Consider the following 19942-nt stretch of genomic DNA (forward strand, 5'->3'; position numbering starts at 1 on the left):
TTGTGCAGAGCTGGAGGGGAGCTGCCAGCAACCCTGGCCCTCCAGCCCCTCCTCAGAGATTCCTGCCACCAGGCCCTGCGCATGCCCACGGGACACTCCACTTGCCCAGCTGTGCTGAGCCCATTCCAGTGGACGGCTTAGCAAAGAGTCTTTTTATATATATATATATATATATATATATATATATATATATATATATATATATATATATATATATTTTTTTTTTTTTTTTTTATTGATTTTTTACAGAGAGGAGGAGAGAGGAATAGAGAGCTAGAAATGTCGATGAGAGAGAAACATCGACCAGCTGCCTCCTGCACACCCCCTACCGGGGATGTGCCAGCAACCAATGTACATGCCCTTGACCGGAATCGAACCCGGGACCTTTCAGTCCGCAGACCGATGCTCTATCCACTGAGCCAAACCGGTTTCGGCTACTTCCTCTCTCTTTCTGAGCTCTCAGACCTTTCCGAGGAGAGAAGCCAGGTGTGAGCAGCTTGATGGGAGCAGGCACTGCAGATGGACGTGGTGGTAGGAGATGTGATCACCCTCATTAGGAGTTCCCAGTCTGATGGTGAGGCTGGATAGAGTGTGTGCGCGTACCCATGGAGACCACAGGCCCGAAGAGAAGGGATCCATTACCAGGGAAGGCCAGAGAGAGGCGTTTGGAGCAGAGGTTTGGCATCACAGACGCTCAGGTTTGAGCAGGAGGATTCTGAAGCCCCAAGCCCTGGCCTGTGGCCCAGCACCTCTGCTGCCCTGGGCCACAGTGATCATTAGAAACGCCTTCAGATGCCTGGAGAGGCTGAGATGTCTCCTTGCCATGGCCTTGAGTCCTTTTATCATCTCGGCCCTCTCCTTCTCCATCCTCCGTTTAGTCACTGTCCTCTTAAAGTGAGGCTGGTATCCAGATTTTGATAAAACCAATGAGCAGGTCTAACCAGTTCTGAGAAGAGCAGGACCATGGCCTCACGGCATCTCCAGCCTCCCAGATGCCACACAGCCCATGCTCCCTCTACAATTGGAGGCACGCACCTAGCTGGCCATAGGGCAGGCGTGTTAGGGCTGGCAGGCCAAGTAGCACAGACTGGGTGGCCTGAAGCACAGACATTTACTTTCTCATAGATCTGAAGGCCAGAAGCCTGAGGTCAAGGTATTGGTGGGTTGGCTCCTTCCGGTGCTCCTCTCCTTGACTTGTAGATGGCTGTCTCACATGGTCTTCTCTCTGTCCCTGTTCTGAGTCCTGATCTCCTCTTCAATAGGACATTAGTCATATTGGATTAGGACCTGCCCTAATGACCTCACTTCAACTCTGTTACCTCTATAAAGGCCCCATCTCCAAATACAGTCACATTCTGAGGTGCTGGGGGTTAGGATGCAGGAATTTGAGGAAACACAATTCAGCTCATAGTCACAGGAGGGAAACCATATTGGACACAGCCCTCTCTCAAGAGGATGTGTTCCTGCCTGCTCTCCCCCTGCCCCCTGCTTCTCCCCAAAGGCTGTTCTTCTAACCAGCAGTGATTGACTAGTTTATGTGGTTCTTTTCCACTCTTTTCAGACCCAGGTTATACCGGGCTCCTAACACACACCCCTCATCAGATGTCTGCTTGGGTGGGATTTATATTAATTTAGTGCCTGCTCTTTAAGACACTGATCCTTCATATCTCTAATCCCACTTAATCTTTACCACCACCTAGGGGACCCAAGGTTACCATTCCCATTTTATGGATGAAGAAACTGAGGCTCAGAACAATCACATGGCTCAGCCATCTGGGAAGAGGTAGAACTGGGATTTGAATCCAAGTTCTGACTTTGAATCCAGTGTTCTTGCCACACCAGTAGCAGGTCTTCCAAAGCATCAAATTCTTTAAGGCCTCAGGAGCTCAAGCCCTAGGAGAGGTGTAGGGGTTAGAGACCTGGGTTGCCTGCAATTGGGGAATACCAAGCAGTTGCAAGGATCCCTGATTCCCCCAGGCAATGTTGGAAGGAAGCATTCTGTGCTCCAAACTTTCCCACTGGGCTTCTCCGGGAGCCTTGGTCTTGTGTGTGTGTGTGTGTGTGTGTGTGTGTGTGTGTGTGTGTGTGTGTGTATGTGTGTGTTTTCAGGATCAGAGTATCCTTGGTCACCCCAGGGCGGCAGAGGACGACTCAGAGAAAGGCCAGAAAGACTCCTCTCTTCTCTCAAGAATCCCCAAGCTTGCAGGGCGAGAAATGCAGGCCCCTGCCACACCCGGGCTCTCCCACCTCCTGCAGGAGGTAGAGGGGCCCCTCCTCTGAGTAGCCTTTCCCTGTGGCTGTCCTCACACACCCACTCCTCTCACTGCCCTTCCTGCCCCCTCTCAGCCCTCTCAGCTCCTCGCTGTCTGACTTATGTGTGGAGGAGACGCCTGAGCTAAAAAGCCTCCCACTTAATTCATTACAAGTAAATTGAATGATATTGAAAGATGTCTCTGGTCAGCAGGATTTTCCTGCCTACACTAGCTGCCTCAGGGTTGGCAATTATCGGTGCTTAATAATTGTGTGTTGAACTAATTGATTAATTAATTGTGGGAGAATCCTCCATCTCCATAAGGGAAATAACTACCTCTGGCCGGGGAGAGGCTGGAAGGGCAGCAAGAGACAAGAGCGGGCTGCAATTTCTGTTTGATAAAGATCTAAGATTCATGTTCTATTTTAAAAGTTACCTCATTATAATACCACACGGCTGACACCAAGGGAAAGGAGAGCCATGCCCTGCCCCACTCACAAATCCCACTCCCAGGCAACCACACTCAAATCTGTTCATTTCTCCTGGCATTTTCCTCCATATTTCTTCATACAACTGTATAAGGGTGTTCACTATCATGATAGCAAAGGTTGTTAATCCTGTTTTCTTTGCTTCCTGCATTGTTCCTTTTGTCTATTTGTCTGCTTTGGTCTTCTTTCATATTAGAGCCTTCTTGTTAGAAATCTTCTTCTAACAAGTCTTCGTGTTGGAATATTCTTTCATGTTAGAGCCTCATTTCAAATACCTGATGCTCCTTAGCCACCTGCTCATACTTTACCATGAACTCAGAAAAGCTGGTTGGCAGCCTACGTGTGGGGATAGATGCTAGGTGTGTTGACAGAGGGGATCCTCAAATACCAGAATCGGTAGGTCTTTCCTCCTGAGCTCTCAGTGTCCCCGAAAGGAACCCTCCAGAATCCTGCCACAGAGAGTATAGTCTGGGAATCTGCATTCTAGGAGCTGAGCAAGGAAGAGAGCAGAGGGTCTGAGCATTCACAGGAAGAGCTCTCAAGATCCCCATTTCCCGTGGAACCCCACCCTCAGCTTGGTATTTCTGTGTCCACAGCCTATGTGGGCCAACCTTGCTAAACTGCCAGTCTTGGGAAGCCATCTGTCTATTTGAAAAGAAGGCACAGCCGAAACCGGTTTGGCTTAGTGGATAGAGTGTCAGCCTGCGGACTGAAGGGTCCCGGGTTTGATTCCGGTCAAGGGCGTGTACCTTGGTTGCGAGCACAATCCCAGTAGGGGATGTGCAAGAGGCAACTGATCGATGATTCTCTCTCCTTGATGTTTCTAACTCTCTATCCCTCTCTCTTCCTCTCTGTAAAAAAATCAATAAAATATATTAAAAAAAAAAAAAAAAGAAGAAGGCACAAAAATCTGGGGTCTTTTATTTATTTATTTATTTATTTTTTTAATCCTCACCGAGGATATATATATATATTTTTAATCCTCACCGAGGATATTTTTCCATTAATTTTCAGAGAGAGGGTGGAAGAGAGAGGGAAAGATAGAGAGAACTACATGAGAGAAAGACATCGATTGATTGCCTCCTGCATGTGCCCTGAGCAGGGCCTAAGCTCTCGGAAGCAGCCTTTGACCAAGGTATGTGCCCTTGTCCGAATCAAACCTGGGATCCTTTGGTCCTCAGGTCGATGCTCTATCCACTGAGCCAAACCGGCTAGGGCTAATTCCCTCTTTCATAAGTTTTCAAATAGTTTTCTGTTTTATCACACCTGTATGCCTTCTGAGGTTCCTGCTGTCTCTGCTTCCTGAGCTTTTCTGAGGTTACAAAGCCACCTGATGTCTTCCCACACTCCCTTGCAGGCACTTAGCATTGCTGAGAAAGCAGGAATCTCAGCAGTTCTGTTCCTCCATCTGCTTTTCCATCCAACAGTGACATCTCTCATCCTCTGTAGTCTCCTCCCCCATTCTTTTTGTCCGTATAAGTTTATATCCTCCCCCTTTACTCTGGTGTTAGGTGTGTTTGGGAAAGAAGTAGAGATACATATATGTTTCCAGATCACCATGTTTAATCACAGTCTCTTTGTTTTCCCTCAGCACTTCATTGTGTACCAATGTGAGAGCACTTCACACCTGACACTTTAGTCACCTTCTCTTCCTCGTCTCTCTCCCCAATAAACTAGAAGGCAGGAATCAAGTCTTAATCATAGTTTTATATCTTCCGTGTCTAACAGTGCGTGGTATGTAACAGACACTCAACAAATAAATGTGTGCTGAACAACTGGATAAACAAATTGGCCTCAGTCTGCCCATCTCTAAAATGGGGCTTTGGTATCATGATGTCTAACTTTCTATGCTTCTGTGGTTGGGGGGAAAGTTCCACTAAGGAAGCAGGGTGGCCTCTGCGGCCGTAGCCACAGCGCCCCTTGTGGGAGAGAGTGGCCTTCGGATTGCATCTCAGAAGCACCGCCTAGGCTGCCTTTCCTCCTCTGTTCCAGGGAGCGGTGTGCGCCCAGCCTTGCCCACCGGGGACGTTCGGCCAGAACTGCAGCCAGGACTGTCCTTGCCACCATGGAGGACAGTGTGACCACGTCACTGGGCAGTGCCACTGCACAGCGGGATACATGGGGGACAGGTGAGGATGATGCTAACTATTGTCCTTGCTGTTCACGTCACTCATTTTCTGAGCATTCACAGGAAGCAGCCTTGCAGAGAAATAGCTGATATTTACTAGCCCACAGCATCGTCCAGCCAGCTTTCCCGTTCCTTTCTCAGAGAGCATTCTGAGTCCTGCCAGGGAGATGTATCAACTCCTCCTTCCTCACCCTTGGGCTGCTGAATGTACCCCCTCCCGCAGCCCAGGGGCCTGAGCCCTGAACGGGCGTTGACTCACCTGGGGAAGCAGGTGAGCACCTACCATCCACTCTCGACGTTCTGCCCTCCTGGAGGGAGGCGATGGCACCAACAATGCAAAGAAGCCAAGAGTGCCAACTCTTTGCACCATTTCTTCTGGAAGTGGGTTTGTATTCCTAATGTGAGTTCCGCCAAGTGGATACTGACATCAGTTTGCATCCTCCGAAGGCCTGTGGTCTGAAAGCAGACTGAACAAGGACACCAGTATCCTGGGATCAAACCAGCCCTGCAGAGTGGATAATCCACAAAACACGTAACTAAGGAATAACCGCGGGGGCACATTTGCCACAGTAGGAAGGATGCCATGATGATAGGATAGGGTGCTATGGAAGGATGAGAAACAACCAGTGGGCGGGACCAGGAATGTTCCAGCGTCTGGTGGTGAGTCGACTCAGAGCTGGAAGAGGACATTTGCCCACGAGACTGGGGTCAAGCCTCCTTCCTTGCACTCTCATCCACCTGTTTCTCTCTGGGCAGAGAGAGGAGACCCTCAAAGCCCATGCCTGGTTCTGGGACCCATGTTTCATCTCTGGCCCTGGATTGGCTTGCTCTGCCCGGGCAACGTGGGATGAGAGGAGCATTTGTCTGCCGTTCCTCTGCCTCCCCTGCCCAGGTAACATGAGGAGCAGAGATGGGGCTGAATCAACCAGTGAGTCCTTCTGCCTCTGACTGACCCAACTGGGCTCTTCCCGCTCTCACTAGAGTCAGTCCCAAATCCTTACTGATGGCAGAATGGAGCTTTTCTGTTGTTAGCCATGGGGTTGCTCTCACCTCGCCTGAAGTCCTCAAGCCAGATCTGAGCTCTTTGTGAGTCCGGGTGTATCTCGATGAGCTTCCCAAGCACCAAGCCTGGGGTGTCACAGCTGGGGACCCATCCCTCCGTGGCCTCTGTCAGAGGCTGGGTCCCTAAGGGAAGGAGGGGAGGAAGGACTGAAGCACTGAGCCCACCTTTCCATCCATCTCCCCCCAGGAAGGAAACACTCAGGATGAGCCAATAGGGACAGGAACGGGAAGGCAGGAACAGGGCAGGCCCCCTTTGTTTCGGCCACTTTCACAGGATGGGGAATAGGACCCACTTGTTGGAGAGGAGCAGGCCCAGGGCTCCACGTGACTGGACCCAACACCAGTGGACCCTGCCTCACTGGCACTGTCCATGTTCAATGCCAGGATGTCCCACATGGAGAAGCAGTCCATCCCTCTTCCTGTTGGGGTCCAGCCCTTGGTCTTGGAGTGGAGGGACATCTCAAAAGCCTCAGGGTCACCTAGCAAGCGTCACCAATCGGACAACAGACAAGAGTTCAATAGAAGGGCCGGGTAACATTGGGTCTCCCACCACCACGGGCTGCCTGGTGTTTAATATTTTGTGAAATTGCCTCCATGAATTTTGTAGGTGACAGCTGCAGTCACCCACCCCAAATCATCACGAGCATATTAAAACTGAGTGGGTGTAATAACGCGGGCCTCCCCGGATAGGCAGAATCCAGTGCAAATTAAACACCAAACGTAACGAGGGCTTTGCAGCTCATTTTGTAATTTAATTGAGCAATGTATCTGGTTGTTAATGGCAATATCAGACACATTAGATTGATATGTTGCAAAGGAAGGATGTTTAAGTAGAAAACTAATTCCTGCTGTGATTACCCTTCTGTTCCGCAGGCCCCGTTATTAGCGTGCTTTGTGTAAAATTCATTAGCAGTCATTGCTTGATCTCTAAATAAATAAGTTATTTAAATTGTGAGTACAGAAAAAAAAAGGAGGCTGATTATGCAAATGGATTAGATTGTCAATATTTCATTTCCAGATCCTTTTTCTGGGGCTGTGGAGTCAATCACTTCACAAGCATGGCCCGTGGGGAAGTGCCCTTCAGAGGAAGCTCAGTGACTGTCCAGGGATCTGCCCGGTCCTGCTGGTGGGCGGGACCAGGAATGTTCCAGAGAAAGGGAAGAGGGGTCAGGATGCTTGGGTTTCTTCCCCTGATGTCTGAGACACCTGAGGGGGGCCTCGCTCAGTGACTCCTGGAAAAATCCATTCTGAGGCAGAACAGGGCTGGTGAGGCATATAGTGACTTTTTCCCCCCAGCTCTTCCATGCTCTGCGTCCTCCCCTTCTGCCTCAGTTTCCCTCCTTGCCTCCTGCCTCCCCACCTCCTTCCTGTCTTCCACCTTCCATTCCTTCTCCAGACCTTCCCTTCTTTCTTCCTCTTCCGCCCTCTCTTTCCTGTTCTCTGTCCCTTCATGAGGCCTCCACTGGCTAAAAACACAGCAAGATTTACAGGAAGATGATCTGGGATCATCACAGCCATGTGCTGGCTTCATGAGGTTGGAGCAGTCATCTCACCTGCCTGCATCTCAGCCTCCTCCACTCCAAAGTGAGGGTGATGGGGCATCTGCTGCCTTGGGAGCCTGGGGACAGGCTGTGGGAACCAGCAGCCAGAAGCCCCTCTCTATCGGGTGCCTGGGGCTGCAGGCATCCTTATCCCTGTTGCCCCCTCCTTTCGCCACAGCGGCCATGGGAGGTGAGACTGGGTAGCATCTTCCTTTGAAGGAAGGCCGGGGGCTTGACCCCAGTTACCGTCTCCTCCCTGTCCTTGTGGGCTCAAGGCAACAAGGACAGAGACAGAGACACCCCATTGTGTAGTTGCCAAGAATCATGCCCGACACCCTCTCTGCTCTGTTCCCCAGCCACTTGCCGGCTGACCCTGCCACACCACAGGGGTCTGGCCACTGACCCTCACAAAAGGCAACTGAGGTTACCCAGACACAGGTCTCCAGCCCCGCTGTGGAGGACACTGGTACTAACTCAGGACTCTGCAAGATTAACCAAGAAACCAGGGCTGCATTTTTGTAAACATCTCTTATTGCTACCCCTCCCGATTATTGTAGAAAACCTGGAAAACGGGGAAATGTGACAACGCAAATACTTGTAAGTCCCCAAGTCCACCCCACTATTAACATTCTGGAATTGTTCCCTTTGAGCTTTTTTATGTCAGAATCTGAGGCAGAAAGTCAGATGGGCTCTGTTATGAGAACAACCAAAAAACAGTATTTACGAGAGTCATAATATAATAATAATAAGGAACATTTCTTACCAAGCCCTTACCATGCAGAGGATACCTTTTTAAACATTTACACACATTATCTCATTTAACCCTCAAACAGCCTGGTGGGTGAGCTTCCGTTCTTGTCCCCCTTCATGAAGAGGAAGCAGTCGCCGGGGCTGTCGGTTCTCCATTCTCCTTTCCATCAAAGCGCCGCCGGCACAGGGTGACCCCGCACCCCAGCGGCCGTTTCTGCTTGTCTCTGGGACGCAGGAGTTGCCCACCTCTTTGCTCCACAGGCCCCCAGGTTTACCCCTTCCCTTGTCAGAGCCAGATGCTGTGACAGTGAATTCGCATCCCCTGGGCAATAGCCCTGGGGCAGGTGAGGGGGTCTGGCCTGTGCAGGGAGCTAGGGAGCAGGGCTCACACCTCCCACAGAGGATCCACAACCAGCGGCTGTGAGTCTGAGTCAAATGATTACCCTTCTGCTGGGAGCTCCAAGTACCAGGCCTGAGCCGAGGCAGGACCCAGAGCGGGCCTGTGGGGGCTCCCCAGCTGATGGGAGAGGCTCCGGGGACCCTCAGTCCAAGGCGGAGGAAGTCTCCAGTCGGACAGGGAGGGGAATTCTAGTCCGATGAAAGAGGCTGCCTCCTGTGACCCTGGGGAAAGTCCGCCCCACACAGGAGACACGCCTCCCCGGGTGAGGAAGGGAGGCTCAGAGCAGCAGGGACAGAGAATGGGAATGAAATCACCCCTCTCATCCAATCTAAGATGCCACCGATTATAAAATGCATCATTATTTCATATTCTGCGAAGAAGGAAGAGCACTGGTAATTGCACTAGGACGTGCCATCAGTTGTAAGACTTAGCTGATTTCAGGGATGTTGAGATGCATTTTTAAAAGGTGAGGTTTGGTGTTCAGTGGGCAGAGAAGTTTTCCTTTGGGAAGAGGAAAGCGTCCTGAAGACGGGGGGTGGTGATGGCTGCACAACAGTATGAATGTACATAATGCCACTGAACTGGATACTCAGAGTGGCAAATTTTATGCAACCTATTTTATTGCAATCAAAAAATGAAAAAAAAAAAAAAAAAAAAAAACACCAAAAAAACAAACACAAGGCCTATAATCCATGAAATGGGATTGTGCAAATTCAGTGCGGGAACCAAGGGGACCAGGCACCTGGGGGCGAGGGGGGGAGAGGGGGGGACTGCCAGTCCTGGCGGGCCGGGATGCCCGGGAGTGCTTTCTGGAAGGAGGGAAAGGGGAGGAGGCTGTGGGGGGTGCCTGCTGGGTGGGTCTTGGAGGGCGGGTGAGGGGCACGGCCTCAGCCCTGTCCTGCTGTCCCTCAGGTGCCAAGAGGAATGCCCCTTCGGGACCTTCGGCTTCCAGTGCTCACAGCACTGCGACTGCCACAACGGGGGCCAGTGCTCCCCCACCACCGGCGCCTGCGAGTGTGAGCCTGGCTACAAAGGCCCGCGCTGCCAGGAGCGGCTGTGCCCCGAGGGCCTGCACGGCCCAGGCTGCACCTTGCCCTGCCCCTGTGACGCTGACAACACCATCAGGTATGAACTGGTGGGAGGGGTGGGGTGGGCACGGGTGGCGAGAGGGCTTCTCAGGGCACAGGCCCTCACTGGCAGCCCAGTCATCCAGGCGGGACAGTGGGAGAACTGGGACCTCAGCAACCATCTTTGCTGACCACTTTGATGACAAGAATGGAAAGCCCTGGGCTTGGAGCCAGCCTCTCCCTGCGCTGTGTCCTTTGGGACTTGGGGGCACCTGGGCTGAAGCTGGAGAGCCGAGCTGCCTGGGGCACCTCTTCGGCTCCCTTCACTTCCTGCTTCGCACCAGCTGGCACCATCTTCTGGTATAAATGAGGCGGATGGTCCCAGACAGATGCCTCCACAGCCCTCTATGTGGCTGCCGCTCATCTGGGCGGTAACGTGTGGGGAGAGGCTCCCTCCTCCCCTTGGGCCTGCAGGACAGCTCAGGAGAGGACTGGCCGCTCCGGCAGTGCATGCCGCTGTGTGCAGCCCTGTCTCTGGGACAGCCAGGACTTAGCCTCAGACCCTCTTCATTTCCAGCTTTTGATTCTCCACAAATCACCCAACAGCCTCTGGCCAGTGCAAACAGGCATCTTAGGGAGCATTATGGCTTAGGTGGGATCTGTCCTCAGTCCTCAGTTCCTGGAGCTGAGCGGCGAGGGGTGGTGCTGCCTACAGGGCAGAGGGCTGGGAAGGAGACTGTTGCAGGGGGCCCTGGAGCCAACAGAATTGGCCTGTATATGACCTTCACACTCATTCGCTCAATCATTCATTCAGCAAACACTGAATGCCTTTGTGGGGGACTGCAAAGAGGAAATAAAGTGTCCTTTATCACTAGTCCAGCCCATAGGTACTTGGGTCTGGGGCAGTCATACACACTGAGCACCTATCATATTTCTTCAAAACCAGTTGTGAGGCACAACTGTATTTTATGGACTACTAAACAAGGAAAATGCTATCAACTAATCATGATGCCCCATTGATTGTATAACACATTCAGTATCAGATGAAAATGTGGGAGAAAATGCATCTTAGAACCAATGAAATACACACACACACACACACACACACACACACACACACTCTAGAGCACATGTGTCAAACACAAGGCCCGCAGGCCAAATCCAGCCCGCCAGGCCTTGCAATGTGGCCCGCACCGCGCTGTCATCACTGCACTCCGCTGTCAGTTTATGACATTGTCAGTTTATGACTGTTCAGTAAACCATTCGGCCCGCGATTTAGGCTGGATTTTAGATTTTGGCCCCTTCTCTGATTGAGTTCGACACCCCTAGTCTAGAGGCACAATGCACAAAATTTGTGCACGGGTGGGGGAGGGTGGCGCCCTTCAGCCCAGCCTGCACCCTCTCCAATCTGGGACCCCTTGGGGGATGTCCGACTGCCTATGAGGCCTAAACCGGCAGTTGGACATCCTTCTCATAATCCAGGACTGCTGACTCCCAACCGCTTGCCTGCCTGCCAGCCTGATCACCCTCTAACCCTCCTCTGCCAGCCCGATCAATGCCTAACTGCTCCCCTGCCAGCCCAATTGCCCTCCCCTGCTGGCCTGATCGCCAACAACTGCCCTCGTCTGCTAGGGGTTCCACATGACTGGTCAGGGGACTGGGTATCTATCTCAGGCTGCTCCATGGTTAGGGACACGAGGAACCCCCATGCCTGCTGGGAAGCCGAAGGAGGACCCTCTCTGAAACAGGAAGCAAGGCTGCTGCTGAGATCTGATGCAGGGCGAGTCCCTGCCACAGAGAGCCAACCAGACCCCAATGACAGAGCTCTTGTTTCCTCCCGTGCCTGAGCAGCCATGCCCTGCATAACTGATCCCTTCTCTGAAGGAGTCCTCGATGCATTATTAATCTGGAAGGACTCCCTCTTCTCTGTCGCTAATCTCAGCCCATCCAATATTAATGATTATTTACTTTACTGTCTTTAATGCATGTCATGTTTCAGAGACTGGAAGGCAGTAGCGCCGCTTAGAAGTGGAGGCTCTGAGAGCACTTGATAGCCGACCCCCCAGGCTGGTCTCCTCAGAGTCTACATGAGCCTGGGCTCCTTGAGGGCAGGAGCGCCTGGCTTGCCCTCCTCTGTAGCCTCAGCGTGGCATAGTGCCTGCACAGAGCAGATGGCTCTGCCCTTGAGCTGCTGTAGCCCTAACTTTAAAACTACTGCACCCCTTTCTCTTGGCATACTGCCCCAGTGGCTGAGCCCCCAAGGCTCACAGAGTTCAGTCTAACTCAGGGTTGCACAGTCTCACCACTGTTGACATTGGGGCTGGACAATTCCTTGTTTAGCAGTATCCCTGGCCTCTGCCCACAAGATGCAGTAGCAACACCCCGCCCCCAAGTTCTGAAAACCAGAAACGTTTCCTGGGTGGCACGGGGGAGGCAAAATTGCCGAGGCTCAGAGCCTCCAGTCTGACTGAGCCTCTCATGTTGCACTGTCCTTGTCCCCATGGACAGAGAAGAGCTGCCTTCTGCTGTGTGGGCACAGGTCACTTCCCTCTTCCCAGGAACCTCTGTGCCACTACAGAGCCCTCTCTTGGGCCCTAGAAAAACTGAGGGACACCTCTATAACTTCTAATCCCCAAACAGATCATCTGCAGGTTCTGGTGGGGCCCGGGGCCCCCGAGTCCTGACCTCAGAACTACCTCTGTCTGAGCAAATGTCCTGAGCTGGGTGCTTCTCCTCTCTCTGCCTCCATTTCCCAATCTGTCCGTCACCTTTCAGCAGCCCAGGACGGGTAAAGTTCTCCTGTGGTTTTTGAAAGTGAAGCTTCCCTCCAACTCCCGAGATGGAGCATGGGACCCCCGGAAGCCTACCCTCATTTTCCTCGGGCCTCTGCTTGCTTCTGTTGGAAGAGTTTTCAACAGAAGCCCCCCCTCCCGAGCCGGTTTGCAAGGCTTTGAGTGTCTTTACCAGGGAGACAAGGACTCCCAGCCCCCGACCGAAGGAATCCCTGCTCCTCCAGCCATCCCCAGCCTGTCTGCTCTGCGCCCCTCCGCCCCTCCGGAGAGGCTTCTTCAAAGAGGTCAAGTCCACGCGCCTGGGAAGGAGCAAGTGGCTGATAAGATTCCTCAGCACCCGGTTCCCTTTGTGTGGCACACACAAAGAAGCCACCCTCCTTCATAAAGGAATAACCTTGAGGAAGAGTGCCTGCATGCCGGGCCTCTCCCAGGCCCCCTCCACAATCGGATTGTCAGAGACGAATTCTAGCAGCCATGATCATGTGTTACCTTTGAAAGATGTGATTTAGCCAACAGATGCAGCATTGATAGTAATCTCAGAGCAGCCGGGGGGAGGGAAAGGTAGAAAAACCCACCCTGAAAAGATTCCTATATTGTTCAGCTTCCTGCTCCCATTAACTTGTGCTTGATCTGTGTCTGGGGAAAATGGGAGAAGGCGGGGAAAGAGACCCAGAGCAAAGCTCAGCCCAGCGATCGTGACTTGTGCCTGAGCCAAACCAGCAGTCGCTTGCCCGCCCTGTGACCCAAGGGCATGAGTGGCTCTGCCAGCTGGGGAGGAGGAGGGCACAGTGAGCAGGTGCTCAGTCACTGCCATTCAGTCAGCAGGCACTCCCCTCCCTCTTTTCAAAGGGGTTTGGGAGTTTTTATAAAACATGTCAGGTGACCAAATTACGAAAATAGAGATCTGGTTTTTTAAATGAAATGGTAGGATATAGCCCAACTGGTGTGGCTCAGTGGTTGAGCATTAACCTATGAACCAGGAGGTCATGGTTCGATTCCCAGTCAGGGCACATGCCCAAGTTGTGGGCTTGATCCCCAGTGGGGGGTGTGCAGGAGGCAGCCAATCAATGACTCTCATCATTGATGTTTCTATCTCTCTCTCCATTCCTCTCTGAAATCAATAAAAAAAAAAAAAAAAATCTTTAAAAAAATAATACAAGTGTAGGGATATGAAAGGAGAGAGAAAGAAAGCATTTCAAGTTTGGTTTTTGGATTTCTGGTACTCAGGGTGAAAAGTAAAATTGTTGCTGAGACACACCTTTGAGCAGCCCAAACGCTGACAGCGGTGATGGAAGATGGGCAATGCAGGCGTGCTTAGAAGTCAGCGTTTGCTGGTTCACTGTATCTCTAGCGTGCTTCACAGGGCGGTGTTCCCACAAGAACAAGGACCTGAGAGAGAGATTCTATAGATGGGAAGGGCAGAAGGGTGCCTATGACCCTTTAGACTAGAGGCTGGGCAGAGCTGATCGCTGCAGCCAGCACGGCCTGCTGTCATTTCCCAGGTCCAAGCATCTCATTCTCCACCAGTGACTGAGCTGGTCCCTCTAGCCTACACCCTCACCTCAGAGGAGGCCCCTGGGAAGTCGGAACTGAGAAAGGCCCCGTTTGAGTGCTTTGCTGAGTGTTGGGACAAAAAGGAATAGCCCACACTGTCTGGCAGAGGATCAGAGCCACCAAATGGGGCCTCCTGCGTCCATGCAGGCCACTCTTTCTGCCCTTACCACGTGGAGCTCAGGGAGGAATTTCTCTGGAAATTTTTGGAAGAATTTCTAGGCCAGGAAGTCTTTAAAAAACTCATCTTTTTTTTTTTTTTTTTTTTTTTACATTTTTGTACTTTTGATTGTTTTATATCTGTTTATAAATATAGGGTGTCGCCCCCAAAAATGTTTACACACACTTTGAATTATAAAGGCAGGTTTTATTAAAATACATTTTCTTTTCAAAATTGAGCTATCAGCTGTTAAAGTGTATTTACATATTTGAGGACACACCATAGAATAAATGCTCAATTTGGGAATGTTAGAGAATATATAGAAACTTAAAGGAAAAAATGCTAAATCACTCATCATTTGTCAACCCAGAGGGGAGCACAAAAACCATTTTGTTGTAATTTGTTCATTCATCATCCATCATCCATGTCTGAATATATCTACATCACTTTTTTTTCATACTTTAGATCATGACTTTGCATATAATCTGCTTATTTCACTTAACCTTACACCATGTCATTAAATAGTCTGGAAGATATTTGAGTGCTTTTTAAAATATTCCTCCTTATGAATTGTCATAATTCATTTTACCAGGATCCTTTTGTCCGAGGCAGCAAGAGGCAGTGGACAGAACACAGTCACACAGACTGGGTGTGACTCCCGGCTGCCACTGATTTTGCTGTGTGACCTTGGGCACCTCCAAGCGCCATCTGTAAAATAGAGGATCCAACCCCTCGTCCGCAGGCTTATTTGATTATTAGAAATATGTGTGTGAAGTGCCTGGCTCTTTAACAGCCTGGTCACATGTTATTTATTATTTAAATTGCTTCCATTTTCCACTGTTATAAATAATGCTTCAGGAAACATCTGTGTGCATAAATCTTTCCCCACAACTATGACTATTTCCTTAGGATAGATTCTAAGAAATGGAATTACCAGATCAAAGGATCTGACTATTTTTAGCAGGACTTCCGATACTAGTACATATCCCCACATTGTTTTTCAGAAACCTTTACCAGCATTGAGTCTTATTCCTTAAAAAAAAAAAAACACCAACTTTTTACTGTTATAATAGACAAAAAGTGCTATTCAATTGATGATTAATGAGACTAGTTAACAATCCAACATTTTCCAAAATGACTACTAGCTATTTGCACTTCCTATGTAGGAACTGCCTGTCCACCCCTCCTTTTCCAGGGGGTCCCAGGAGAGAAATGGCTTGGTTGGGCTTCACACAATTAGTTTGTTCACGATTTCATTCGCCAAATATGTACTGAGCTTCTCCAGTGTGCCAGGGGCCCTGCTCCATCCTGGGGTAAAATACAGACGTGAAACAGACAGCAGGCTCTCCCCACGGGGCTGTCACCTTGTGTGTGTGTGTGTGTGGGGGGGGGGGGAACATATGACACACAAGTCAACAGACACAGAAAATAATTACTTACAGGGAAAGTACTATTCATTCCCAAATGTGTAATTGGCCGTATGAGCCAGGCTCTGGAGATCCACCAGTGACCCAGGAAGACAAAGCCCGTGTCCTCGGGGAGCTTAGCAGAACTAAGACTTGTACCCAAGCTCCTCCTGCCAGCCCAGAGGATGCTTCCTTCAACCATATCCCTTCGCTGGCTCTGGTGCAGGAGGCAGGTAACAGGGCATCCAAGAGGCTCGTCTCTACCATCCTGCATCTTCTCTGGGGTGTTAGTCTCCGTCCTCCCAGAAGAAGATGCCAAGTGCAAGAGATTTACTGGGGAGACAGCTGTGAGGGAAATGGGGAAGGGCCTGGGTAGGCATCATCAGACTGTCACACGGGTCTGACGGTGCGAAGGAGAGAAGGAAGCAAGGAAGACTGGATGGGACATCTTAGACTGCAGCACCGTGCCAAAAAAGTTTGGTAAGGTGGGAAGTCTTTAAACCAAAACTGCCCACCGGAGGAGTCCCAGCTCTCCCGGGAATGTGCTCTGACCTTCATATCCCTGCTGCGTTCTAGCTGGGAGCAGCCCAGGGAACGTGCGGCCTCTGGGCAAATGCAGGGAGGGATTCCAGGTGCCACAGCTGGGGCCACCGGTCAGATATACCTGCAGAAGCCTGAGAAGCAGACATGGCATCTCACATCCCCTCTGATCATGTCGGGAGGTCCTGGCAGGCAGCTCCTGCCGTTAGCCAAGTGGCCCTTTCTCTGACCCAGACAGGGGATGGAGGCAGTGTCCTCACTCCTAAGGAGGGGCCCTGGCAAAGCACAGATAGAGCGTCCTCTCCGGTGCAGACATGGCCAGCGCTGGGAGGCCCCATTTGCCCTGAGATGTCATTTAACTCAACCAACATTCACCGAGTACCTGCCCGGTGCCGCTGGGTTTCACAGAAACCCTCCTGTGCCTGCCCCACACCAGGCATCCATGTTGGGCGCAGAGCTGGTGAAGGTCTGGACTCCGTAAGGGAAGGGTCTGAAGAGGCTGCCTCCGCTTTGGTCTCTGTGTATTTGCACTATATAGAGCGCTTGTTTGGGGGGTCCAGAGGCCTGCATTCTAACCCTGATTTTATCAGTTTCTTGCTGTGTGACTGCAGGCAAATCATATAACCACCATGAGCCTCAGTGTCTTGGGGATAATAAGACCACATGACCTTGGGGTCTTCTGACAGGTAAATGAGACATGATACAGGTTAGCCTCAGAAACCCTTTGATCCTGCTACCCCGGGCAGACCAGGGGGTGGGACATGCCTGTATCCCTGACCAGACCGTCCTCTCATCCTCTCTCATGTGCTCAGCTGCCACCCAGTAACTGGAGCTTGCACCTGTCAGCCTGGCTGGTCTGGCCACCACTGCAACGAGTCCTGCCCCGCTGGCTACTATGGCGACGGCTGCCAGCTGCCTTGCGCCTGTCAGAATGGCGCCGACTGCCACAGCATCACTGGGAGCTGCACCTGTGCCCCAGGCTTCATGGTAAGATGGGAGGGGTCTCCCATGGTTCTGGTCCCCCCCCCCCTCACTCCAGAAAAGAGGGGCCAGCTCCTCCTGCCCTGGGGTGGAATCGGGGAGTATGGCCCTGTGCCCAGGGATAAAGAATGGGAGCGTCTCTGTGTCCCCCTCAGAGACAGAGCCTGTGACTGGAGAGCCCTCAAGGCTGTCTTCAGAGGGCCAGTTCTGCGGGGAGGGGGTGGGGGGGAACAGAGGAGGGAGTGTAACTGTGAAAGTAATCGGGGTTCTGTCCATTGCCCCCTCACCCTGAAACACCAGTTGTCTTCTTTGTGCCCAGCTCTTCCCTGTTCATATCCACACAATACAGATGGTCCCAACGTACGGTGGTTTGACTTACAACTTTTTGACTTTACAGTGGTGTGAAAGCGACACACATTCAGTAGAAACCATACTTAGAATTTTGAACTTTGATTTTACCTGGGCTAGTGATATGCTCTACATTATTCTCCCCTGGGGCCCGGCACCAGCAGTGCGGTGATTTTGCCCACGTGCAGGCAAATGGAAGTGTTCTGAGCACGTGCAAGGCAGGCCAGGTTACGCTATGACGGTCCGTAGGTTATGTGTATTGAATGCATTTTTGACTTACAATATTCTCAACTTACCATATGTTGATTGGGACGTCACCCCATTGTAAGTCAAGGAACATCTGTATTTTCACATCATAGTAATCACAGTGCACATGGGCAGTTTACCATCTGCTTTCTTTCACCGGCGTTTGCTGCCTGGGCTTCTTAATGATCCTTCTCTATGGCTACACAGCACCACAGGAGCTGGCGCACCCCATTAACTCAGCCGTGCCCTTACCGATGCATATTGAGTTGTTCCCAGTGTTCCCAGCAAGTGTTGCAAGGAGCATCTCCCTACAAACAGCTTTTTTCCCTCCCGTTGAATGATTTCCTTTAGGGTGAGTTCCCGGGGTCAGTGGGCATAATTATTTATGGCTCTTGATGGATGTTACCATATTACTTTCCTCAGGGGTTATATAAATCTATACTGCCACCAGCTGCATATGAATGTACCTATTTCAAAGCAACTTGGCTAACATTCTTTTTTTTTTTTTCTAATTATAAAGTTAGAAAATGGCTCCTCATTTTCAAATGTTGCTCTCATTTGCATTTCTTTGATTACTAGGGAGAGTGAACCTTTTCCCCACATGTTTGTTTACTATTTGTATTTCCTCATGAATTATGCTGGTGCTTATGAGGTTTGATTCCAGGGAACTTGACATTGGAAGTGAAATCCTGTTCAAAGGTGGGGAGTGCCTAGAGGGCCTCAGGGCCCCAAAACTCAGGGGTCCCACGCGGCCATATTTTTAACTGTGCTGTGGGAAGTGGTCTGTGCAGTAGGAAGTATGGCCTTTGGAACCACGGTCACATCCAGGCCGTCCCACTCACCAACTGGGTGACCTTGGGCCACAAGCTAACGGGACCAGTTTCCTCACCTGTGGAACGGGACACCTGCCTTGCGAAGTTGCTGTCGGGTGTAGAGATGTAAAGTGTCTTGCCTCAGCACTTCTCAATTTTCAGTGAACTTAGAAACCCCCAGTGGGATTTGTTAAAGTACAGGTTCTGATCCCATGGATATGAGCAGGGGCCTAGGGTTCTGCATTTCTCATGCTCCCAAGCAATGCCAGTGCTGCTGATCAGTGGCCTTGGTTTTTCTGTGTTTTTTAAAAAAATATGTTTTATTGATATTTTACAGAGAGGAAGGGAGAGAGATAGAAAGCTAGAAACATCGATGACAGAGAAACATCGACAAGCTGCCTCCTGCACACCCCCTACCGGGGATGTGCCCGCAACCAATGTACATGCCCTTGACCGGAATCGAACCTGGGACCTTTCAGTCCACAGACCAACGCTCTACCACTGAGCCAAACCAGTTTCGGCTGGCCTTGGTTTTGTAGGAAGGGGAAAGTGCTCAACTTGGGTTGCCTATTGGAATCACCTGGGGAACTTTGCAGTCCCTACCCCCCCCCCCCCCCCACACACACACACCCAATACGGTCTGGTTGATGCCAGTGTGCTGCCAAAGTGGAGATCCTACAAGGAAGCCCTTAGCATTGCAGGAGAGTGGGTTTGCCTGGTGACATGTTTTGTTGGCAGGCTGTCCCTTGTCTATAGAACAAAACTCAGTTCCACTCTCTCTTCCTCCTCCCCTGTGCAGACAAGCTGGGTGAAAATTAGCTCCAGTGGCAGCTTCAAAAGAGACAAGTCTGTTTCTCCTGCAGGTTTTGTCTCTAATTTACCTTTTTTGATGCGAGCTTCATCCATAACTTCCACAGAAAAATGCAATGCCTGGGTTTGGGGCTTGGGTGAGAAAGTTGTTTGGGATTAAAATCTCACATAGCTCAGGCGACTGAAGCTGAAGTTCACTGGCCACACCAGCCTGCTGGTGAGGCATCTTGGCTCCTGGGGTAGTTCTGTGGCTTTGGGCATGTGGCTTTCCCTCTCATGGTCCCAGTTCCGCCATCTGTAAACGATGAGTTTGTAGAGGGAGGTGAACTATCTCACTTCTAAGAGGGTCTATTATGCAGACTCCATGGACCAAGTCAGGAGACACATTTCGGGGGGAAATGAGGTAAAAGTAGGAGCAAGGAGGTGTGTGTGCGTGTATGTGTGTGTTGGGGAGGGGGTTCATTGAGGTTATTATGGTCTGATGTTGTACATTATCTTTGGGTCTGCTGGGAGTCCCACCTCCCTGTTCCCCTGTCTTTACCTCCAGCTGCCAGCCTAGTCACTGCTCCTCAGAAGGGAAAATAGGACCCTGGGGGAACCTAGAGAGGC

The 19942-nt window shown here is 50.9% G+C and overlaps 1 protein-coding gene across 10 annotated transcripts in view; it reads left to right on the plus strand.

The window, feature by feature from the left end:
• MEGF11 (multiple EGF like domains 11) overlaps positions 1 to 19942 on the plus strand; it is a 340309-nt gene that overhangs the window by 260220 nt on the left and 60147 nt on the right. For all 10 annotated transcript variants that reach the window (XR_014795229.1, XM_084886618.1, XM_084886621.1 and 7 more), the window contains 3 exons: positions 4732 to 4868; positions 9533 to 9745; positions 16949 to 17123. Coding sequence is in view for 9 of the 10 variants with exons in the window: in XM_084886618.1 (XP_084742744.1) it covers positions 4732 to 4868; positions 9533 to 9745; positions 16949 to 17123 (525 nt within the window). In the remaining variant the exon portion in view is untranslated. The remainder of the gene's footprint in view (positions 1 to 4731; positions 4869 to 9532; positions 9746 to 16948; positions 17124 to 19942) is intronic.

The sequence above is a fragment of the Pipistrellus hanaki genome (assembly GCF_964339955.1).
Source record: "Pipistrellus hanaki genome assembly, chromosome: 1".
Lineage (NCBI taxonomy): Eukaryota > Metazoa > Chordata > Mammalia > Chiroptera > Vespertilionidae > Pipistrellus > Pipistrellus hanaki.